The sequence below is a fragment of the Sorex fumeus genome, unplaced genomic scaffold (assembly GCF_029834395.1).
Source record: "Sorex fumeus unplaced genomic scaffold, SorFum_2.1 ptg000037l, whole genome shotgun sequence".
NCBI lineage: Eukaryota > Metazoa > Chordata > Mammalia > Eulipotyphla > Soricidae > Sorex > Sorex fumeus.
In genome coordinates, this window is record NW_026606094.1 from 58,464,088 (window position 1) to 58,490,633 (window position 26,546).

General features: G+C 37.6%; 1 protein-coding gene across 1 annotated transcript in view; it reads right to left on the bottom strand.

The window, feature by feature from the left end:
• ANKMY2 (ankyrin repeat and MYND domain containing 2) overlaps window positions 1–26,546 on the bottom strand; it is a 48,499-nt gene that overhangs the window by 11,852 nt on the left and 10,101 nt on the right. Inside the window, exons 3-7 of the mRNA XM_056118085.1 lie at window positions 23,181–23,319; window positions 21,242–21,340; window positions 13,328–13,488; window positions 3,122–3,336; window positions 1,999–2,134 (exon numbers count right to left, since the gene is read on the bottom strand). Coding sequence (XP_055974060.1) covers window positions 1,999–2,134; window positions 3,122–3,336; window positions 13,328–13,488; window positions 21,242–21,340; window positions 23,181–23,319 — 750 coding nt within the window. The remainder of the gene's footprint in view (window positions 1–1,998; window positions 2,135–3,121; window positions 3,337–13,327; window positions 13,489–21,241; window positions 21,341–23,180; window positions 23,320–26,546) is intronic.

A 26,546-nucleotide genomic window follows, 5' to 3' on the forward strand; every position in this document is an offset into this window, starting at 1 on the left:
GAGCTTCTATTTTGCAAAATTTTGCCTCTAATTCAGTAAGAATTTGGCTACCAGAACTCCTCCAGGGCAAGATATTTAGCCTGAAACAAAAAGGTTTCATTATGTATATTCTAAAAGGAGAGACATTAGTTGGTTGTCCAAAAGTCAAATTGCACAGTTAACTAGAGCAAATTTTTTCGGAGTACAATCTGTTATAAAGCTGATAGCAACATTCTTTATTCCTTTTGCATGGGCCTCAGACCTCCCACTGAGCTTTGTGACTGGCGATAACGGAGGTAGACACTGGGCGGAAGGAATCAAAACCTGCAGGAGGGCCCAGCACTGATAGAAAACACCCCAGGGGATCCTCACAGCAGGAGTTCCAGGAAAATGTTAGTAATGCTTCTGAGGTTAATGAACTTGCAGAATAATGAAGTCCATCAGGTAGTAAATGGTGGCTAACTGCTGAATTACAACCACAGGCATTATAGGTAAAGTTTTTCATTTATTCTGTCAACTTCCTCATGAACAGAAGAGTGATTTTGTTTAGAGCAGCAGTATTTAGACAAACCAAATGTCAGCCATTCCATAAAAGTTCGTGCTGCTGAGAGTGATGATATGGCTCAGGCAGTGAGGCTCTTGGGTGAACATATAACTGTGTTCCAGTTAGATACCCCTTTCCTCTTTCTTAGAGGAGCACTCAATCAGTCTGGGTCAGAGAAAATGAGTGGGGAAATCTATTCCTGAAAGTAGATTTTGCTTCAGGAGTAGAATTTGGGTAGATTATTTGGGGGCTGGAATATAGGGGATGTAGTATGTAGTCTCTCTAGTTCATTTTGAGCCACTCTGCCAGATCTGGTCTGCTTCCCTTTAGGCTTCTGAGTACATCTAAATAAATCCCTATCAATTTAATTTGTGTTTGTTTAAGCTTTAATATGTACAGCCAAACATTCATAACTGATCAACCACCCTCATAATTTGCTATCTTTAATCTTCCAAAAGCTTAAATACCAAACAGCCAAATATTTTTTGAAAGGTATAACTAAATATGTAAGACCTCAGAAAGCTCTCGTGCAGAACTCTGTGTAAATATTAGGAGATTATCTTCTTTGCTCAGATCATTCTTGTTTAGTTCATGGTTTTCAATAGGTAAAATCTCAGTTTATAAAGGAGTAGCTGGGAGCCATTTATAGCACTGATTTTTCATACTGAGGAAGTGTAAACAAGTATAATAGTCTACAGATGGCTGAGAATAACTGGAATAGCCAGAAGGAGAGACAAAGCTAGATATTTTTTGCCTAATAGACAATGGTTGATAAAGGATCTGAATATATAATATACATATTTTTTAAAAAAGCATGACTGATATAGATAAGGTGAACAGAAACCTATTCAAAATTGAGAAAGCAGGAGTATCTTATGAAATGTTACTTAAGCATCAAAAGGGCAATATGTAATTTATATAAAATATGCATGCCAGCACATGGCATTGTTAACTCACACTTGGATGCACCATCAAACAATGTCTGTACCTCCAGTGGCCCACACTTGACTTGACATTGGATATACTGCCCCAACAGAAATGGTTACTGTTGCCAAAATATCACATTACATATTACTTCAGTAGCACTCATTCCACAGAGTGGAATACTGTTAATGAATCCACCAGATTGCAAGAAGCATATAATGCAGAACAGCAAAACAATGTGTCTTTAAGCACCAGTTCACAGACCAGCATCTATGTTTTAAAATCATGTTAGATGCTTAAATTACTCATGAAAGATTACTAAAATATCTACAATTTATATATACTACATCATATACTACATCATAAAATATATTATTCGAAAGTGATTTCTCTAAATGTTCTTGAGTAAGAAGGATTTAAAACTAGAGACATTATATATAAAATAATTTACATTATTTTTATAGAATGTAAGAAAACTCACCTTTAGGTATTACAAAAATACATTAATTTGGTTTTACTTATAGAGTTAACATATTTACAATGAGTCTTACAATTTCAACAGGAGCAATGCTTCGCACCAGCTGCTGGAGGAGTGTAGCTTCACAGTAAGGGAATTTTCTGATACTTTCTCTAATGATCTTCTCTTGATACACTGGAAAACCATCAGACCCACGGCCTTTCAAAAGCCTGGAAGATTCATATTTTTTTAAGGTTAATGAATTAAATCCTTAAGCATTTCCTCTCAGCTAAACTCATGAATGTCTAGTTTATTTTTTGCTAGTTAAGAATTTTATTGTTTTGGGCGCTGGAGAGATAGCACAGCAGGTAGGGCATTTGCCTTGCATGCTGCCGGCACAGGTTCGATTCCCAGCATCCCATATGGTCTCCCAAGCACCGCCAGGAGTAATTCCTGAGTGCATGAGCCAGGAATAACCCCTGTGCATCAAAACAAACAAACAAACAATGAAAAGAATTTTATTGTTTTTTCATACCACGATGATCAATTCAATTCAAATTACTGGTCTACCTGCAAATTAGGTAAAATCTTTTTATTTTTTTTTTTTGCCTTTTTTTGTTTAGGAGCCCTGGCTGGACTTTATAAAAGTGATCAATGCCATAAAATACATTAAACATGGTATCAGATTAGCTAGTTGTTACCAAATTGGTTACTTGGACAAAGGATGAATTCTTACTTGTTTCTGACTTTGTTCACTTTTTTGAGTAAAACTAAGGGTATTTGCCTTGCAAGTGGCTGACCCGGGTTCTATCCAATTTACTTTTCTAATCCCTGGTAAGATTACAAAGTAACACAACTCCCCCAAATACAGTGACAGAGACATAGATGTGTCACAATGGATTCAAAGCTGCAACCTATGGCACAGCACACCTATCCTCAAATAAAAACTTGAGGTACCTTCTAAGCAGTATGATCTTGCATACACTGTTTAACCTCTCCAAACATTAGATTAATCATCACTTAGTAAATGGGGGGTGACAAAAGCACTGAAAAGAGTAAAGAACTGAACAGCTACCCGATGTAAGTATATGTTACTTCTTGTTTCTTAAAGACTAAATAATGGCTGCTAAATGTGTGATCATTAAATTCATAATGCTTTTATTATGAGATATTCATTTAAGTATATTTTATGCATCACATGATAATATTATATATACCATTTGATCAAAACGTCCAGTTTGTTTTCTCCATCTTTCACGAAGTTAATGCATTTCTGAAAGATACAACTGATGTAATGCATTTTCATAGCCAATACTTCATTCATGTCTCTTTGCTTCATACATTTTTCACAAATCAGATCCATCACTTTGTAGCATTTATTCAGAGCTGCCTCTTCTGCTAGCAGAGGATTCTCATTTATGAGCATCACGATCTAGAAGAAATTTCAGATAACTTAGACATTTTTGAATGAATTTTTCCATGTATAATATAAGCAATTTTTAGAACTGATTTGAAGAGATTACCCAATACAGTCTTTTCAGAGTCATTGTGTCTATGATGCTACTTCAAGTTAGAGTTCAAATTGCCATCAGTTATAAAACTAATATATAAAGAGAAAGACCATTAGCCTGAGGTGATAAGTACGACTAGCAGGGAAACTTGCCTTGCACATGACTGAGCCGAATTTGACCCTCAGCATCCCAAAAGGTCCCCTGAGCACAGCCAGGAGTAATTCCTGAGTACAGAGCCCACAGTAACCCTGATCATCACCAGGTGTGGCTGGCAAATAAGAGGGGAAAAGGGGGGGGGGGAGAGAGAGAGAGAGAGAGAGAGAGAGAAATATAGACAAACAGGCAGGCAGCGACAAAGACAGAGAGAGAGAGACCATGAAAATATGAAATCTCTCTTTTTGCTATTGTTGTTTGGGGGCTATATTCAGCAGTGCTCAGAGCTTACTTTAGGCTCTGCGCTCAGGGATCCTCTGGGATCCCAGGGATCAAACCTGGGTCAACTGCCTGCAAGGCAAATACCTTATTTACTGTATTATCACTCCAGCCCAAATTTTCTTGTCCTTTATATCAAAATCATCACATTATCTGACATCTAGTTACATCAGGTGTTCACTCAGAGTCATGCTTTTATTCTTTTCTAAAAGCAATTTTACTAGAGATGTGATGATATTCCTTTCACAAATACAGACTCCAATCGCTGAACAATCACTGATTTTAGTTAACATTATTGTGCTTTCGAATATCATGGCTAGAGGAACTAAAGTTCTCATTAAATCTTATTAATGATAAGAAAATGAGATTTCACAGAAAGAAGCCTAAAAATAAAAGATGAATTACTTTCCAATTAACTGCATTCTCTGTGGAAATTTTCCTAATATGCCTCTAATCTCCTATGGTAATGAGACTAGGTCAAAGAGGAAAGCAGAAATAGCCTTACTAGGACAAAAATTAGAGTATTTGGTGCATTATGAGTTACACATATCCCATTTATGCACAAATTAAGCTCAAATTTAGTATAATCAGGAATATTTTTGGTTGGCTTTGTTATAGAATAAGCTGCTTTTTATTGACTTACAAAGGGTAGTTACAAAAGGAGGTGGTGGCATGTTACTGCAGTGTATTTGGTGCTTCTCTTGCTCGAGACCTACACAGGTTCAATCTCTGGCATCCCATGTAGTCCCCCATGTCCCGCCAGGAGTGATCCCAGAGCACAGAGACAGGAATAATCCCTCAGTATCACTGGGTATGAACCTCCAAAAGAATTTCCGTGAGGACAAAACAAGTACATAAATATGTACATAACATGGACATAACTACATGACCAAAGCAGAAATGAGGAGCACTTATTAATCTAAGATGTTATAGCTAAATATCTATCTTAGATAATATGCTTTGGATTTTTGGGGGGAGTGGTTTTGGCCACACTTGGCAGTACTTAAGGCTTACTCCTCACTCTGTACTCAAGGATCACTCCTGATTGTGCCCAGGGACCCATATGCTGTACCAAGATTCAAACCAGGTCAGCCAAGTGCAAGGCAAGCACTTTAATCTCTGTACTATTTTTCTGGTAATATGAATATTTAGGAACAACAGGTAACACATTTCATGAATTAGTTCCTCTTCTTAAGTATGAGGAAAGAAAATTTCTTAACTTAATAAAATACATGCCTGACATTCTACTGAGAAATTCAATGTTGGTCAAATGTTATCAAAATATTACTTATATTATTTTTGATGCTGCCAGACTAATACATAACCTAGAGTTGTACTTAAAATATAGCACTTAATAACAAATTATTAGACTATATAATAAAGCTCCTCACATGTAAGCTTGCTGAGATAAGTCATAACTTTCTCTTCCATGACATATCAAAAATTTACTCAAGGACTAGGTATGACCCCCAAACAAAAACAAATTAACTTGTAATAGATTTTTTTTGGGGGGTGGGTGCTCAGAGATGACTCCTGGCTCTGACCTCAGGGATCATTCCTTTTGGGCTCAGAAGATCACATGAAGTGCTGGAGATCAAAGTGGGGTTATCTGTGTGCAAGGCAAGCACCTGATTGTTGGATTCTCCCTGGGTCCAAGATTATGTGCTTCTATTGTTAACTACAATCATTTAAAGCTGTTTTCTCCTTATTAAATATATATAATTTTTAATCAAAGCATAGGAGCTTAACCTTAAAAGTAAGAATTCTTTTCAAAAACTCAAATAGGGGGCTGGAGCTATCGGACAGTGGGTAGGGCGTTTGCCTTGCATGCAGCTCACCAGGGTTCAATTCCCAGCATCCCATATGGTCTCCCAAGCACTGCCAGGAGTAATTCTTGAGTGCAAAGCAAGGAGTAACCCTTGTGCATTGCTGGATTTTTTGGGTGTGACCCCCCCAAAAAAGAACCTCAAATAGAACCCAGATCGTAGAATACACAAATGTCACTTTTGGTGGACATTGTGTGTTAACATTATACCCCTAAAACATATAAACATTTATTCCCTTATAAGTTTATGCTATATTAATAAAAATAAATTTAGTTTTAAAAATTCTAAATTATTATACACACAAGAGTATATTTCTGAGATGGAACAAAAGTTTCCGTGCTACACCATGTCTTTAATACTACACAGCACATCCTCTAGGCTCAAGGTTTGAGAAATAGTACTTGTTCCCATATATCCTAAATAATATAATCCCTACTCATAATTTTAAATTTAATTTCATTTCTTTAATGGGAGGTTGGTAAATGCACAGCAATGTTCAGGGCTTACTCCTAACTCTGTGCTCAGTGCTCACTGTTAGAGGAGCTCTGGGAATCATATGTAGAATCAGTGACGGAACCTGGGTCAAACACATGTAAAATAAGCACCATACTCACTGGACTAGTTCCCTGGCCAGCTTTATTTATTTTTATGCATTTTAAATTTGGGCACTTGGTGCTACAGGATCTTGTGGGCACACCCGGTAATACTCATAAAGCCAGATTATCTCAGCTCACCCAGAAACTACTACGCTAAAAATTATACATTGGCAAATTGCATCAAACATTTTTTAAATCCCATTTTAAAAACTACTATCACTACAATTCTAGTCTCAAAATTTACATTCTTGATCAGGGACAGGATCACTTGTATATATCTGTCTCCTGACTACTTACAAAGCTTTTCCAACTTTGCTGTCATTTTTCCTGTGATTCTGTTTTTCTCCTTTAGAGTTTCTATATTCTGGGCAGCAGCACAATTCCCCAAGTCCCTTTTGAAAACAAGCATCCTGATTGCTATAGCAGCCATTTAGCCTCCAAACAACTGCAGTTGTGTTTGGTGAACTATGGCAAATATTTCTGTGCTTATTTTAAAAGATCTTTGATTTTTATAGACTGTTAATTACTTTCTATAACCTATTTTAAGAAGGCCTATGTTAACTTGAAAAGGAGAAAAGCAATGAAATGTGGCACCAAAGAAACGACTTCAAAATTTTTAAACTGATTATGGATACAAAGGAATTTATACCTTTTAAAACATGAGGGTTCAATTATACCTATGAAAAGCATTACTGGTTTGAAGAAATGTACTATAATCACAGACTTTTTACTTTGTAAGGCCAAATTCTCTAAAAATAAAATGCAAAATGTTCCAGTTTGTAGAACTGCAGAAATTATTTTCTGTAAAAATAGGCTATAATCAAATTTACTCCAAAAACACACCTTTAAAGGTAATTAGAGGTGCAGCAATTCTTAGGACATTTAACCCTGAGAGACTAGGTTCCATGGAAATATCAAGTTACTCCACAGGCTCAATTATTGAAATAATTGAGATTGTGGCAATCTCCAGAGACACAGAAAGATATAAAAGAGAGCGAATCAGAAATATACAAAGAAAGTCTTCATTTCTAAGTTAGAGTATCCAATAAGGTTCAGGTTAGAGGAAGGACATTAAGAGAAAACCCCACACATTCTCTACACTGAGAAATATGGTGCTCCCAGGAAAATCCTTTCTCCCAACCCAGCCCAAGAGAAGAAGTACCAAGGAGCACCATGAAGGAAAGTCTCCTGCAGGTGCTGGCAGGAGACACACAAGAGGCTGAATATTTTGTAGGGCTGGAGCTGTAGCACAGTGGGTAGGGCGTTTGATTTGCACACAGCTGACACCAGCAACTTGAGTTCGATTCCTCAGCCCCTCTCGAAGAGCCCGGTGAGCTACAGAGAGTATCCCGCCATCACAGCAAAGCCTGGCAAGCTAATGTGACTTACTTGATATACCAAAAATAGTAAAAACAAGTCTCACAATGGAGACATTACTAGGCCCACTTGAGCAAATTGATGAACAACGGGAAGACAGTGATAGTGAAATTCTAAACCCTGTATAATCTCCATTTTAAAAAAAACCCACAACATAGGATGCACAGCTGGATTTCTTTCTGTTTCACTTAGGATCACAAATATTGCCTCTACTGATTCTTTCAGGATATTAGGTAAAATATTAAGTGTTCAAATAAAGTCAGAATCAAGAAACAAATTCCATGTTTACTTTGTACAGCTCAAGTTTTTAAATAAAAAGTAACACTGAGATGCAATATATAATATGGGACTATGCTTAATAATACTGTGTTGCACATTTCAAAGTCACCACATAGAAAAAGGTGGCCATAGTGACAGATGTTAACTGAACTTGAATCCAAGAGACAGTACAAAGGTTAAGGTTAGTCTTGCACAAGCCCTACTCAGCATCACATACAGCAGATTCAGGTTCAATCCCCGCATCCCATATGGTCCCCACAGCATGGTCAGCAGTGATTCCTGAGTGAAGATCTCTGAGTGTGTCCCCCACCCCATATCACCCACCCCTCACAAAAATAAAAAGACTATTCTAGATATCTTAGGTAGGTCTGATACAATCATTTGAAAAGTCAAAGAAGGGCAGGGCCTAAAGCCTCCCTGGAAAGTAAATACTCTGCATGTGGACTGTTACTTTAGTTTAAATTTAAGAGTTCTAGTTGGTCTTTCCTAATAGTTTGCCTTAAGAATTTCAGATTTGCTTGGTCAGTTCTCAAAACTGCATAAGCTTGTTCTTTACTAAATCTCTATCCCCATTTCTACTTCTGGTGAATCCTGACTGATACTGTGGATAAATTACTCTGATTCTTAATATTTTTTCATATGCAAAACATGTCATGTAACAACCTTTGCAGCTTGCTGCTACATTTACATTTGATTATTTGGTCACTGAGGTGGGGCAGGAAATGTCATAATAGAGTGTCATTGAGCACATGGCTCAAGTATGAGGACTTGAGTTCTAGGATTCTCTCCTATCTGGAACTTGTTTATGCTTTTCTGTAACATCCACTAATCTTCATCATGCTTCTGTCACTGAAAGCACTAGTTTGTGCCATTTTCCAGTTTACACTAGCATATTTGAGCCCAGTTGTTTTGCATTATTTAGGTTCATGTGGGTGACAATTTTAGCGTGTCTGTGCCAGACATTCTTTGCATCTTGGTTGACTTCCCTCACAGATCTGTGGGCTAATTTCAGACACTTCAGTTGAGGCAGCTGTTCTTGGCTGATGGCTGGGACAATGAAACATTTAAGCTTTCCTCTGCTATCATATATGTCCACTTTTGGATTAATGCAACAATGCTTCTTATAATTTGGTAGATAATTGAATGAACAGGCTGATCATGCAAGAAGGAAAACAGAAAGCAAGTGCTTTTCAATCTTCTGCTAGGATCACATTTGCTAACATTCTGTTGGAATGTCAGAGAGAACCAGTTGTGCAACAGAGTTCATATTAAAACATAATATAATGAACAGAGTTCATTATACAAACATACAATTAAGTAAATTATAAAACAAAGACAATAACTACTAACAACTCGGGACTTCTTAATTATCTATGTTCTATCATTATTAACTATGATTATATATTGATATAGTAAAAAAGTTACATATGGACTGAATCGTAAAATTTAAATGCTGGGCACCTAACTCCTGAAGTAAATATATTTGGAGATAGAAAAGGAGGTAATTAAGATTAAATGATATCATCAGAGTGGATTCTGCTGTAGTAGAATTAGTGTAGAAGAAGAAACACAACACTGCTGATTCTGCCAAGCAAGGTCACTGGAAGAGGGTGGCTCTCCTTAAGCGAGGAAGAGAGTCTTCAGCAGAAATCAAACCAGCCAGCATTTCATCAGACTTCTCAGGTTTCAGAGCAGTGAGAAAGTTAATTCTGTTACTTAAGCCACCACCTATGGTGAGTTTCTTGGTTTCTTGTTTTTAATGGCAGCATGAGCAGACAAAGACAAATAGTGCTACAGTGTCACATTAAATGCCATCCTATCAGTAACTTGGACAAACAAACAGAAAGATTCCATTTACCTGTATTTAATTTTTTAGGTTTCTTTTGTTTTGTTTTTTTTTGGGGGGACCACACCCAGTGATTCTCAGAGCTTACTCTTGGCTCTGGTCTTGGGGATAACTCCTGGCAAGGTTTGTGGGACACATGGTATGCCAGTGACTGAATTTCTGATTGCAAGGCCACAGCCCGGCCTGCTGTACTATCTCTCTGGCTACCTATTTGTTTTTTGGCAAAGAATCTGCTAGTTACTTCTATTAAAAACCCAGAAGATTAATCTGGGGATGGGATTGAAGAAAGAGTAGGGCACTTGCCTTACATATGGACAACCCAAGTTCAATCCTGGGAACCCCATATCAGCCTCCAAGAGGTGTAATTCCTGAGTGCAGAGCCAGGAGTTCAGCCGTGAGCTGAGTGTGGCACTCAAACAAGCAAAATAACAATAAATAATTAAATAAAATTAATTAATTTGAGTGAAGGATCATATTACTACAGGTGTTTTTGTTGGTGTGCTTGCTTCTTAAGCTTCAGAATGTATGCAAGGTCACGATCACGGTCCTCCCGTTGTTCTTTGATTTGCTGGAGCGGGCCCAGTAACGCCTTCATTGTGACACTTGTTACTGTGTTTGGCATATCGAATATGTCACGGGGAGCTTGCCATTGCCAGGCTTTGCCGTGCGGGCGAGATACTCTCGGTAGCTTGCCGGGCTCTTTGAGAGTATGCATCAATAAACTCATTAAGACTACATATTTTGGAAGTTGCATTTTTAGTAAGTGTTAGTCTTCAAAAGTTCCTGATATAAGAACCTTCTGTTTATTTTAATGGCACCTGTATATTGCATAGATTGTTCCTTTGTAATAGACATATTAGGAAATACATTTCTTTTTTAAGTTCTTATAATTTAATTAATTAATTATTTAATTTAAAATTCTATTTTATTTTTATAAAGCTGTTCACAATAATGTATTACATTCAGTATTCCAACACCAATACCGACACCATTACACCTTCCCACCACCATTATTTCAAATTTTCCCACCACCACCACCCAAGCTTTCCCCCAAAGCAGGCCCTAAATAATTTATTTTGGATTGCTTTTTGTGACTAATCCACTAAAAATGATCTGCAAAAGTTTCCATAGAGGAAAGGGTGTGAAGATTGTTATACAACCTGGGCCATTAAGCCCCTGCATAAGAGATTACTAACATATTGTTACAAGTTGACCTTGTGTTCATATACATAATATATATTATATATGTTATATATATGTATACACACACATATATATATATTTTTTTTTAATTGAGATGGGTTGCCTTCTACTTCATACCTCATTCAATGTGCTATGCTACTCCTGATATCAGTAGGGTACCATGTAAGATGTCAGTCCAGGAATTCTAAATAGGGTGATACAGCTGGAGTTAAATTTTTAACAAGGAACTATATTTCATTATTTTATAATACCCTATATTGATCGTCAATTGGTTCTGAAATGTCATCAAATCTATATATCATAAATGAAGTCTTATGGCAGAAATTAAACTTTTAAAAAAGGACATAATCAATACACCACTTGTGAAATTTTCTGTGACAATTCACTGAAGAAATTATGCTCATTTAAATTAATAATTTAAAAAATTATTTGTACATCTTAGCACATCAACAGCCCTGGCCCAGAGATACAGCAGCAAGTCCCAGAAGACACTACGGTACTAGAGATCTCTATAGGCTCCATACTGAGCCAGTATCACCGGGGCACCCTAGATGGAACAGGTGCAGTCACCCCGCCTACTCCAGATGGAACCCCAGTGACCAAGAGCTTCCACAAGCAAGGTCAAGTATGTGGGTTCAGGACTAAATCTCAAGGCCGCATGGTGGCAGAGGACCTGGGCTGTCCCTCCCCAGTTCACCACCTGCCCAGAAGACTGGTTGTCATGCCCACAATTTGCTTCTGGAAGTCATCTTAGTGCACAAACAGTCCTGGCCCAGAGACTCCCAACTGAATCCCCAAATGGATTAGTGCCATACAGAGATGTCACTGAAACCCAACCATTTACAATCTAGAAATTTACATTTGCAATCACAGTGTACGAGCTCTCATGATATTCGAAATGAACTATGGAAAATTTATTATCCAGCATCTGCCCCCGGAAGGTAGGCTTGAATGGTGGTGGGAAAATTCGAGCAAAACATAATGCCCAAAATGAGAGAGAGAGAGTAGGGGGGGAATTGTCTGTCATAGAGGCAGGGTGAGGACTGGGATGGGGTGGGGGAAGAATACTTGGGACATTTGTGGTGGAAAATATGCACTGGTGAAAGGATAGGTGTTCCATCATTCTATGGCTGAATCTCAAATATGAAAGCTTCATAACTATATCTCACGATACAATGAAATAAAAGAGTAATGTGGAGTTCATGCCCAATTCAATCAGCTTAATCAATGACTGAACAAGTAGCAGTACTCCTACATTATTAAAAAAAATTACTTGTAAACAAAAGAAGATATAATATTACAAAAATAGTGCAGAACAGCTCTTAAAGTTTCCCAGTTAAGTCACTGAACATCTAGTTGGTCTACCTCAAGTTTGAAAAGCTGTGATGGAGAGGGAGACGGGTACATTGGTATTGGATATAATATTGGAATTACATACATGGGAAATCATCATTAATGGTTTTCTAGATCACAGTAGCTCAAACAACTTAAAAGTTTTTAAGAGGCTGAAGATATAGCTCATGGAGTAGGGCACTTGCCTTGCCTGTGTTCAACTCAAATTCAATCCCCAGCACCACGTATGGTCCCCTGAGTTTCACCAAGAGTGATTCCTGAATGCAGAGCCAGGAGTACATCCTGAACTCTGCTAGGTGTGAATCCGAGCCAAAACAACAAAAAGTTTTAAAAGGCAGGAAAACTATGTGATTTGCACAACTAATGGATGAACTGTTTAACTTAAATGCATCAAATCACCACCTGCACTTAAAAAAAGTATTCATGACTATATTTCAAAACATTTTCTGAAAGGATAATTATGGTAGAAGATGTTTAGATGCTTATTAGAGTGCCACCAAGATATTCTTTACAAGATCTGTGTGCTGGGGCCCGGCTGCCATGTGAACTCTGAGCTGTCTCCTTCTCCAGGGAACAGTCTTGACCTAAAGGGAGTCATCTCTCTTGCTACTTGTAGAAAGTTGCACTTTCCCCCTGAGAGCAGGCCTCAGCCACTGACAGTCACTAGAGCCATAGTCACTAGCATCATTAATGGTACAGAACAGCCCAGGAGATGAAGTGGATGTAAAGCTTCAGTTAAACCCATTTCTCTGCCTATCTTACATCCTAAACTAGTTTGTGTCCTTTAGCCACTGCAAGCTTTAACCATGAGTACTTCTTCACTGTATCAACTGGGCAACAGAGCCCTACTATTGGAAGGTGTACCTCTATAAAACCCAATGCAAAATGCTGATAATCTCATCTTGTCAACTCTGAAGCAGTACTTAAATCAAAAAGCAAATATAGTAAATAAAAAATAAATATAAATACAAAATAAATACAAGTATAATAAATATACTACCTTGACAGGATGAAGGTTTGTTGTAGTGATAATTTTGTGCAGCGGGCCTGCCAGTTTGGGGGGAAGTTTCGGCTCTTTATCCAGTCCCTGGGGTTTAGTGTAATAATCCAGTCTCTCTCTCGGAAAGAAGTTGTTGATTATAGTCACACAATCATGTTGACCTTTCAATAGGAAAACACAGGATTTGTTGTATTATCATTAAAAATAAGACATTTCTTTTTTAAAAGTTATACATTGTTAGAGTACACGGAGCTTAGGTTTATCAGATTGTACCCATCACAGTGCTCCCGAGTCACTCCCATTACTTTGTCAGTCTGTCACCACTTCTATGCTCTCTTCCCCAACCAATTTGTAAGGTCTCATCCTTCTTAGACAGTGAAGCTGTACTGTCAGTTAATATTGCCTTTCTCCTCTCCTTATGTCTTTTGAGCAGTTTACTTTAATGCAATGTCCTTTTGTATAGATACAGGAAGACAATTAATATGCTTTGTAACTTAGGAATTGATTGGCTTTGAATATTATTCACTCCTGGGCATCTGCCTTCTCAACTTAAGCCTCAGTTGCCCTCACTTCCTAGCACCCCAAGGGCAGGGTCCCAACGTGGGACTGGATGGAACCAGGGCAAGCCTGTACGTTATGTGCTACCCTGGCATCACAATGGGCCAGGCCAAGGTGCCACGATTCTTAACTATGTTAAGAGTTTGATCATAGGCAAATGCTGTCATGATCCAAAAGTAACGACGAGACTAGGACCCTGATGCTAGGAATAGGAAAGATATCTGGCCTGAGCACTGCAGTCTGAGATCGAGATGACCCTAGGAGAGCAATTCTATAAGCTCAAAGTATTTCTTACTGTGTCCATACAAAATGATTAATATTATGCATGCTTATATGTTGGTTGGACAAGGAGAGGAGAAACACGTCCTAGAAGCAGTTTTCCTGTGTGTCCTGACCAGCTTGGATGAGACTGTTTTCTCCCCTTCAAACTGCCTTCAGTAAATGATTTCAGTATATTGAGGTAGTTTCTCTTATCTCACAGGAACCTAGCTGGCCTTAGGTATACAGATCCCAGGTGCTAAACCAGGCCTGGTCTTTGGGATGTAGATACCTGGCTGCAGGCTGGCTGATTTTGGAGATGTAGATTCCAAGCTCTAGCAGACTGGTCTTTGTTGTGCTAATCTAAGTGCTTGTAGCTTGTAAAAAGGTGAGGCCAGGATTACTGGCCTGCAGATGTAAAGAAACAATGTATGTTTTGCCTCAGTGTTCTTTCTGTAACTCCTTTTGATGACATCACTATATTGCGCCCTTTAGAGGTACTATGATCTATATAAGGGAGATTTCAGGGCTCTTTGGGGGACACATGCATCAGAGAACCTGGGAAGATGGGGCTGAGGACAGAAGCTGAGAGAACAAAGGCGCACGTGCTTGAGGATTCCTGAGGCCTCCATGACATACATCTCTTCCATGTAATAAACGGCTGCTAAGACCAACCAGCTTGGCCTCCTTTCCTTCCTTCGCCTGACCATCACCATCGACCTCCGTGGAGTGGGGAAACAGCCTGACCGCCGGCCCTTTTATTTTTTGTGTGTTTACACAATACATTACTCTGTTTTCTTATGAAATAGACACATATCTGTATCTTTTTTAGAAAAGTATTAAGGAAGCAAAATATTTGGGGAACATTTATTAATATACCATACTGTGGAATAAAAATAATATCATTTTAAAGACACTCTAGATCCATACGCATATGATGGCTACATGGATTAATAAAAAGTAAGCAATGTTCAACTTCTCACCGACCTAAATTTTATACAAGTTGCTTATAATTTAAATTACTTTTATTTTATTCATTTATAAATCATGGCCATTCTTTTCTAATCATACTTGTCTTTCTTTGAAAAGAATTTGTATATTCTGTACAAAGTGTTTTTATTATTATAATAATTATTAGAGGCTTATTATTATAATAATTATTAGGGGCTGGAGCTATAGCACAGCGGGTAGGGCATTTGCCACATATGGGTTTGACCCAGGTTAGATTACCAGCATCCCATATGGTCCCCTGAGCATTGCCAGTAGTAATTCCTGAGTGCATGAGCCAGGAGTAACCCCTGTGCATAGCTGGGTGTGACCCAAAAAGCAAAAAAAAAAAAAAAAATTGTTAAATATTCTTAGACCAGCCTTGGAAACTAAACAGCTTACTGCTAAATAAAAACTGGGTCAAAAAAGGAAATCAAAGAAGAAACCAAAAGATTTCTTGACACCTCACAGCTGCTGCCATGCTAACTATTCAACTCCACGGCCTTATGACTAAGCTCTGCAGAAATGCCTAATTGCCATAAACTTCAGGTACACTGGTTTTCAGAGTGAGAACTCTGAGGTCTTGAGTCTTCTCACAGTGGGGCAGGCAGCCTCCATATCCCCCCACCCCAATACATCTACAAGCCCCAACAGCCACACCCACATCCCACAATCTCCCTATGTAAGCTCGGTTTTACAGACTCATGATTAAACATCAAAAGAGATCAACTAGTCACAAAAATTCATGGATACACTGGTCTCCCATCTGAAAACTCTAGGGAGCCCTTGGGAGGGGGCCTGGCAGAGTTCTTACCTGCTGAAGCCCCAGTAGCTGCCCCTACAGGGGGCACAATGCTGTGCCATCAGCCCTATTCCATTGACTCATGATTGAGCTCTGCAGAGATGTCAAGCTGCCAAAAGCGTCAAGTACACCAGTCTTCAGGCTGAGAACTCTAGAATCTTCTCAGAATGGAGTGGGCAGCCTCCCTCGACTCCCCATACTTTCAGAAGCACCAGAAACTACACCATATTGCATACCCACTGCTATGTAAACTCACTACCCAGTTAAATATTCTAGAGTTTCTGAAGTGTATCACTTCCAAACTCTACAACACCGACATCTCAGTAGAAGTATAACAAATTAAATGGGAAAGTAACATAGAAGTCGACTAATCTCAATAAACAGAAACATTAACATAGCAGTCTCAACTAGCAACAACAGTTTAGTAAAACCCTCAAAGACAATGTCCCCACTGTGGGATATAACAATTTTCACAATTTTTTTGCACAACAGTATTTTTTTTTGATAATTACATTAGATATTTAGTTGAACAAGCAGTACAAAATAAATTATTTTGTGCCTGCTAAGGGAAAAACCTTGGGAATCACCACTGGTTCAGGGAAATGTGGACAATAATGGAGGGAAGGTCACACTGGTGGTGGGATTGGTATTGGAATATTGATTGCTTGGAAGTAATGTATCATGAACAACTTTGTAAACCACAATATTTAAATACAGGGAAGGGGAAAAAAGATTCCTCAAAACAAGAATGAATGTAAACCACTGACTACCAGAACCTATGGGACACATCAAAAGCAATATTAAGGGGAAAGTTTATAGTTATTCAAGCAACACACAGCAGGAAGAAAGGGGCATTGGGGTCCTTGAGGAAGGGAGGCTGGTACTCTGGTGATGAGTGTGGTAATGTAATTATCTATTTAGGGAATCATCATTAACAATACTTTAAGTCACAATAAGAAATAAGAAAGTTAAGAAAAAATAATAAAAATAAAAGAATAACAGATGAAAGTAAATAAAAAGCAAAGCTTTCTCTGATGAAACTGCTCTGAAGCACAGAAGTGGCCACTCTGGGCAAGTAGACAGAAGCTACATGCAAAATGTAAAGGTACAAGCTCTTCCATCCAAGAGATAAAAATGAAAAATCAAAAATAAAAACTCTCTAAATAATTAAATTACCATAGTGATCAATGGACATGGAGAGTATCATGATGAGTGAAATAAGTCAGAAGGAGAAGGGCAGACATAGAATTATTTCATTCATTTGTTGAATATTAAAAAAAATAGTATGAGACTAATATCCAAGGACAAAAGAAACAGAAACTGGGAGAACTGGTCAATGGTTGGAAGCTTGCCATAAGTGTGTGTGGGGATGGAGGGCAGTTAGGATAGAGAAGGGACCACTATGACTATAATAGTTGGAATGATCACTCTAGATAAAAAACCGAGTGCTGTAAGTAGGTAAAGCTGTAAGTAGGAGTGCTCTAAGTAGGTAAAAACATATAGCTTTTAGTTGCCTGTATTGCAAACAGCAATACTCAAAAGGAACAGAGAGTGAGAGAGAGGGGGGGGAGAGAGAGAGAAAAAAGAGAGAGAGAGAGGGCGGGAAGAAGAGAGGGAGGGAAGGAGGGAGAGACAGAAAAGTGCCTGCCATAGAGGTGGGGGGGGCGACAGGAGTAGGAGGGAAACTGGGGACATTGAGGGTAAGGAAATGCATACCAGTGAGGGGATGGTTGTTGGAACGTTGCATGTCTGAAAACCAATCATGAACAACTTTGTGACTGTGTTTCTTATGGTGATTAAAAAAAAATAGGTGAAAACAAAAAAGAGTTACAGAAGTAATTATGGAAATACAAGGAAGGAACATGAGGTGGGGAGGTATTCTTTAAAAAGAAGAATAAATAAAAGAACACTTGCTTTAAAGCCAACATCATCCCATCAAAATGGCTAGTATAGAAAGTGACAAACTGATCTGTAGAAAGAACAGTAATTTTCAAAATAGTTACTAGTTCATAAGAAATAGTGCACACTATTCACAATAGCCACAATCTGGAAACAACCTGAGTGGCTGAGAACAGACAACTGAATAAAGAAACTATAGTATACCTACATAATGGAATACTACACAGCTGTTAGGAAAAATGAAACCATGAAATTTACTATGAATGGATGGACATGGGGAGTATCATGCTGAGTGAAATGAGTAAGAAGGAGCAGTACATATATAAAATGGATTTATTTGTGGGATATAAGAAAAAGTATGAGACTAATATCTAAGACCAGGGAAAACAGGGGCCAGGAGGACTGGCTAATGGTTTGAAGTTACACAAGTGTAAAGCAGGGCAGGGGGCAGGGTGTGTGGAGGAATCAGAGAGTAATTAAGATAGAGGAGGGGTATGACAGTATGACAATAATATTTGGAAATAAGCACTCTGGACAAGAACTGAGAGTTGAAAGTAGGGAAAGGGATACATGATAATCTTTCAATATCTATATTGCAAGCCATATTGCAAGCAAAGGAAAGAGAGACAGAGACAGAGAGACAGAAAGACAGAGAGAGAGAGAGAGAAAGAGAGAGAGAGAGAAAGGTGCTTGCCATAGTGATTGCCATAGAGGCAGTCTGGGTTGGTGAGAGTTGGGGGGTTGAGGAGGGAAACTAGGGATATTGGCACTGGGAAATGTACACTGGTGGAGGGATGGTGTTAAAACATTGACTTAAACCCAATTATGAACAGCTTTGTAATACTCTATCTCAGGGTGATTTAATTAAAGTAATAATAATAATAATAATATTCCAAATTTTAAAAAAAAGAAATAGTGCAGAAGAAAATTAGTTTTCTAATTTTGTCTTCTTAGTCTTCTAAGTCTCCAACAGTAGTTTTCCATTTAAATGGGAAACGTTAAGTAGTTTAATAAAAGGAGCTAATGCAGCAATATATTTTAGAAGTATTAAAAATGATAAAAGTCAAAAAAAAATTATAGAAGTCATAAAAATATCAGGACACCATTTAACAAAGGTGATAATGAAGCAGCTGCATATTATATTATTATTAATGCTCCTTCTGCTGAAAGAATTTTATCACTGAACTTATTATTTATAATACTGATGGTATTTATTTAGTGTTACATGCAAAACTTTTTAAATATACCATTTCATTCAGTCTTTCAATAACCATAAAAGAACCTGTTAACAATGAGAAAACTACAGGTCAGAATCATTAAGTAACTTTCTATTAAGTGGCATAGCAAAATATTAACTCAATATTGTTGACTCCCTGGTTCATGTCCTTAAATGCTACATCAAATTAATTCCCTTTGAAAAAGAGAGTATACTCGATACACTGGATGGCAATAAAATATCTCCATCATTGATTAAATATTCAAAGTAAAAATTCAAAATAGTTTATTTGTGTTTCCAAAATCCCATTAGGTATTTCCTTTAATTAATGAACTCTGGAGATTTGTAACATTTTAATTATTTTAAGTAGTATTTTTAGGGAGAAAATTTGGGTACAATCTAAACAAAACTACCATAATATCTCATGGGCTATACTATACTATAGTACATACTCTTATAGTACATACATAAAGCTATAGTAATCAAAACTATGCGGTACTGGAATAAAGATAAACTTTCCAATCAATGAAATAGAATTGATAGGCCAGAGATAAACCTTCAGATTTAAAAGGGACAAAGGAGTTGGCTGCATGAGGTGGAGTTAGAAAAGCCTCTTCAACAAATGATGCTCAGAATATTGGATCTCCACACACAAAAATATGAAACTGGATCCCCATCTCACACTATAAACAAAAGTTGTTCAAAGTGGGTTTAAGACCTCCGTATCAGATCAAGCTCCATAAATCATATAGAGGAAAACAGTGACAGCATGATCCATGATACAGACCTCAGGAATCTCTTCATTGATTTCCTTATATTGGCAAAGATACCAAAAACAAAAACAAACAATTTGGGTTACATCAAACTATCAAGTATTTTTCATGGCAAAAGAAATTCAGGCTAAAATAAAAAGATACTTTACTGAATGGGAGAAAAATATTTGTACATTATACCTCAGATAAAAAGCTAATGTCAAAGAAAAACAGCATTTACAAAGCTCAATAACAACAGAACAATAACCCCACCAAAAAATGGGAAAAGAAGAGGAAGACACTTCTCTGAAGAGATATATGTAGAGACAATTAGAATATGAAAAAGTGTTTATCATCACTTATTACCAGGTAATTGCAAATCAAAACAAGACACTGAGATAGTATCTCATAGTGAGAACAGCATATCAAGAGACCAGAAACCACCACTATTGGTGGGAGTGTGGTGAAAAAGAAACCTTCATCACAGTTGGTGAGAATATTGTCTGGTTCAGTATCTATGGAAAAAACTGTATTAAGACTTCTAAGACTTCTATAAAAAAGAAAAAGAAGAAGAAGAAAGAACAGAGCTTCCACAACATCCAGAGATTCCACTTCTCTGAAAATCCAATGACAGATGAATGGATAAAGAAGTTGTGGTATTGGGTGGGAGAGATTATAGTACAACCGACCTGGGTTCAATCTCCAGGACCTCATATGGTCCCTCAAGCACTGGCAGGAATGATTTCCTAAGCGCAGAACTAGGAGTAAGCCCTGAGTACCAACAGGTGTGAATCCTGCCTCCTAAAAAATAAAAACGAAGTCGTGGCCTATAGATGCCATGGAATATTATGCTTCTGTAAGAAAAGATAAAATCATGCACGTCACTGAAACTTGGGTGAAACATGATATTAAGCAAAAGTCAGAAGGAGGACAAATGCCAGATGGTTTCATTCATCTATGGTATACAGAGAAACAAAAAAAGGAAATACTATTAAATGACAACAAACCCTTGGGTTTTTATAACTAAGATTACTGAGATTACAGTGGGGAGTCTTAGGCACTATGGTGGTGATAAAGGTCAGTAACTTTATACATCAAAACCATAAACATTAACTCTACTGTAATCATGTGACCTAATTAAAATAAAAGTATTTTTTTAAAAAAAGGCCTCATGAGAGCGAGAGAGAGAGAGACAGAGAGACAGTGAGACAGAGAGAGACAGAGAGGAGAGAGAGAGAGAGAGAGAAGAAGAAGAAGAGAAGGGTTTGCCAGAGAAGCAGGAAGTTGAGAGAGAGAAACTGGAGCCATTGGTGATGGGAAATGTACATACGTGAAGGGACTGGTGTTGAACATTATATGACTGAAACCCAATCATGGACAACTTTACAACTGTGTATATCACTATGATTCAATATTAAAAAAAAAAACAACAACAAGCTTACCCACAAAGGCTGCCATCTGAGCAGCTGTTCTTCCCACTGAGTTGACAACATCTGTTTCAGCACCAGCTTCCAATATCGCCCACGTGATGTCTTTGTTACCTAGAGTAAAAAGGGGAACATGCTTGTTAAAATTAAGAATGCATATTACAAATACTCCCTTCCAAACTATCTGTACGTTTTTCACATTTAGTTTTTTGGGGGGCCCTGGGGGCTGAAAGATGGAGCCACACTTGGTGGTTCTCTGGGAACCATATGGGAACCAACTGAACTGGGGTCGGCCACATGCAAGGCAAATACCTTAATTCCTGTAAATCTCTCCAGCCTATAGCTTTAATCTTCTGAATATCTTCATTTTTTTCCAATATATAATTTGTAATCCTTGTAAAGACTAAAATGCTACAAGAATCTACATTAAACATGACCTAATCTGAATTATAAAATATTTGAATATGAAAAATAATATAAAAGTACATTGGGCAATACAAAATTAATAAGGGTGAATATCTTTCCATCTACAAAGCAGATTTTTCTGAAAGACAATGCTTGTTTGACTGAGGAGATGCCCCAAGGGAGAGAGCACATGCTTTGCAAATAGCAGTCCCAGCTTCGAGCCCCTGCATTGCTTGGTCTCCCAGGTACTGCTGGAAGCAGCCCCAAGCACTGCCAGAATTGTACCAAATAAATAAATTAATCTTTGGACTGAAAAAAAATTATGCTTAGTATAGAGGCAAAATAAATAAAACACTGAAAACAAAGAAGGGATACAATGGATATAAAGTCTTGCTTAATATACACTAGCCCATGCCATCCCTGTTACCAGTATGTCCTGGAATTACTATCAGTTGGTGCTCTCTCTCTATACTTTTTTCTGTCTAAACATGCAATTTGAAGCCAAAGTGATAGTATAGCAAGTAGGGTTCTTGCTTTGCATGCGGCTGACCTGGGTTCGATCTCCCGCACCCCATCTGGTCCCTTGAGCCTGCCAGGAGTGATTCCTGAGCACAGCCAGGAGTAAGCCCTGGCCACAACCAAGTGTGGCCCCGAAACCAAAAGAAAAAAACCTAAACATAGGTAGTTATTCTATTTGCATTGTTTCAGTAATTGGATCATTACATTTTGCTACCATTAACTATACTCAACGAACTGCATTTTCTATTAATTTTTGAAAACTTGAGCTATGATTTCCTTAGAAATAGTTGCTGAAAAACACTGCAGAATCAATTATGCATGTTTTAAACGCATTTGTAGGCTGGCATCCATTTGTAGTGTGACTGATACACACTACCAAAACAGTACAAAGAAGTATCAATGCCAATTTGCTGGATATTATCACTCTCTTTTTTTTTAGGGGTTAGAGAGTGTTTTCTCCAAAGCAGTGCTCAGAAGGTCCAGTGGCCCCTACCCAGTATTAGCCAACTGGGTCAGCGGCTCAATACTAGGGCCCCAAACTGTGATAATCTCCACAGATTAACCAGATCATGGTGCTTGGGAGTCTCCAGCTCTGTGCCCAGTAAAGCTCAAGGATACATGTGGTGCTAAGGATTGAAACAAGGTCTGCCAGAGAAACAGATAACTCTTTCAAAATAGCTGTTTTCTCAAAAACAATGATAAAGAGTTTCTCATGGTCCTTCAAATCATGAAGACAGAATATCAAAGGAACTAACCTCAAAGAATACTAGATCCAAATCCTGAGCTTTTATATAACATATTATGGATAGAAGAACCAACTTTTTTACATAAAATTGACTTAGATCACCAAATCAAATACATAACATTTCAGACATTATAATTTCAAAAATTTATTCTCACCATTTTTCTCATAACACTTGATTTTAAAATCACTATAACCAAAGTGTATTCATTTTAATGCATTTGTGTTTATAAGGGATTTTTACAGGTGAACAATGTTAATATTTTAGAATAAATGCTAAAATTTCACCAGAAAGTGCAGCAAACATGAGTGCAGTGTATCCATGTTCGTGTTGATGACAGTTTACGTCCGCTCCATGTCGCAAAAGTAATTTGCACATATCCAGTTTTCCTTTGTATGCAGCGTGCATTAGAGGAGTCATCCCATTCTTTAATAGAAAAAAACATATATCAATTTTGTGTATTTACCCTCCCCCTACCAATGAATGATCCATGCAATTGCATGAATCTGAAAATCATCTCTACAACCTGTATTTTTATATTTACTTCTCCAGTTAAACTCTTCCATAAACTGCTAAGGTAAAAGGTTGACTTTACAACCTCAGGTTTTTCTACAGATTAGCAAATAGATTCTAAAAAGACTTTTCAACCTCATGTGGCCAGAAAATGGTTGGGGCAGCAACTAAATTCCAATTTCCCAGAGCTCTAATCTCTATTCCACAACCTTAGCACCTGGAAAAACACGAGTCACATAAAAAACAGCTACAATCATATAAAGAAAAATCCAAGGATAACCTTTAAAAGAAGTTGAATGTACATCTAGAGGAAAGCTGAATATATTATGGCATATCTGTAACTATATATACCCATGGAGTGTTATGTTAAAAAAGTTCACTTGCATCTGTTGAACCAAAGAAATTTTCATAAATTACCACTAAAGAGAAAAATTAGATGTAGGAAATATATTATTATAATGGTACATTTTGAAAACAATGAACCCCAAAGCCACATTTATAATTTGATCACATATATTATTTAATGTAATATATGAACATATTAAGATGAAGAAATGGCTTCCAGTACTGACTCTAGACTGGCTAAATTGTATACTAACAATGTATTATGCACCTAGCCAATGATACATCTACCCTTTATAGGTTCTGGGTGCCTCATAGTTTTGGAGGATAAATGAATAAGCCATTCTCTGTAAAGGAAGGTTCTTAGTAATCTAGATGTGCCAGGACTACAATGATACATTTGAATGCAAACCTCTTTAAAATATGTAATCACTTATTTGAGTAAGCCTTATAATTCTAACATATCTTTTACTGCCTTTGATGAGTCTAGGCTATTATTATGACACAAGCTATCATATTGTTGATACTCCATCATAGTAGTCTTAGAGTTGTTAATGCAAGAAAACTGAGATATTAAAGGTGTTTATATATAAGAGGCAACTAATTATCGTTCTTATTCTTCCCTTTATTTGGTGAAGAAACAAAAATTTTATTATAATTTATTTAGAAAGATGTGGGGGGAGGAAAAGGAAAAAGTACATGTTTGAGAGAGAACACAGGTTTCTCCACAGTGAAAATAAAGTAGCAAAGAAACATAGTGAGAAACAGTGAGAGAGAAATCAAGGGAGAACCAGTCTTGAAGCACAAGCCAAGAGACAACTCCTTGAGAGTAGTAATGAGGAATGATAAGAATATTATAATTTTAATATTTCCTCCATTGGTGGTATCTATAAGGAGGGGTTATTAAAGGTTAGGGGCAGTTGAACAGCTAATCAGAATCTCAGGGTACAGGTGCAGCAGCAGCGTGATTTGATGAAGTGGAAGTGGAATTGATGGTTTTACCTTTTGAATGAAGGAAGGAATGTGCATTAGAGCACAACTAGGGTAATAAACCCCAAAGGATGGCATGACTTGTACATAGAGCTTAGCATGTAGTCAAGAATACAGTAAGGAGACAACACAAGAATGCAATTAAATACTCAGCAATCCTATCCATCAATGAGGTTTTCCAGCTCCAAGAAAGATTCTGAAACTGCAGAAGTGTCCTAAATTTTAAGTCAAGAAGGAGTTTTCAATACCAAGTGAAATATACTAAAGATCAGGGGATATATGCACAACTTTTTTTTTTTTTTGTTACATGCATCAATGCTCAGAGGTTACTTCTGGCTCCGCACCCACGAATCACTCCTGGCATTGCTCTGGGAATCACATGGGATGCTGAGGGTTGAACACAAGTTGGTCACATGCAAGGCAAGAGCTTTACCTGTTGTACTATCTCTCTGGCCCCAGAAATAACTCACAACTTTGAAAACTGTCCTCATTTTCTCTGATCTGATTGTGTTTTACCTGTCAGCTGTATGCATCACTGTCCACAGACCTGACCTGTCTGCCCTATTTTCTGCTACTTTCCTTCTTGTTACTAAAACAAGCAAACAAACAAACAAACAAAAAACTTTCCCTCTTTTCTCTTTTGTTCTTTTTTTTTTTTTTTTTTTGCCAGCTGTTCTCCTAGCAGGTAGCACTGTAGCACTGTCCTCCCGTTGTTCATCAATTTGCTCGAGCCCAGTAACGTCTCCTTCGACTTGTTACTGTTTGGCATATCGAATACGTCAGGCTTTGACAGCTTTGACAGCGGGTGAGATACTCTCGGTAGCTTGTCCTGCTCTCCAAGAGAGGCGGAGGAGGAATTGAACTTGGGTCAGCCTGGTCGGCCGCATGCAAGTCAAACGCCCTACCCACTGTGCTATATCGCTCCAGCCCGATTGAATTTTAATACCAACCAATGAGAGGGCTTCTGTCTTGAAAAAAAAAAGACTATCTCAGTCATAATATTTGCTATGCAATCTCTGAACTGGCCTTTACTGACATGTTTACAATGCAATGTGTGTTTTTCCCATGTCAAATGTTAGCACAGGGCTAGATGTTCTAAGGGATTAGAGATCAAACTCGTGGTATGATTTAAGGAAATAGTAACAATGAATTGGGCTCATAGTTTTCTTGAGCTTCTTTCTATTTTGATATCAACATTATGATATCTTTATCAAATGAAGGGAATTTGTCATCTTTCTATGAACTTATTACACAAATGGTACAATTTATCATTACACAAATGGTAAAATGAGGATTACCTTATCATTGAAGGTTGGTAAAACTTTGGAGGGTAGTAACCTTTTTTTTTTGGTAGCGACATTTAAATACATTTTCATAAATAAATCTTCCTTGATCTTTCCTGTTTCTTAACTTCTTTTATGAGATGAATATGATCATTTTCCTACAAAGTTACTACTCCTAGTTCTGTGTTTAGGGATCACTCCTGTTGGTGTTCAGGTAACCATATGGGGTTCTCAGGATCAAACCTAGGTTTGGTGCATGCAAGACAAGTGCCCTACCCACTGTGCTATCTCTCTGGCCCTAGAATATTTTTGTTACCTCCAGAAGGAACAGCAAACAGATCACTGAGCAGTCATTACCGTTCCCCCTTTATCTTACCCTAGGCAATACTAAACTGTGATATTTACGTGGATTTGCCCGTTTGAACACCTCTTTTAATGGAATCATTTAGTTTTTTTTGTTAGTGTTTGAATAGTTTCAAAGCTCATCTGTTATATAATGTAACTGTTCCTTATTCCTTTTTATAA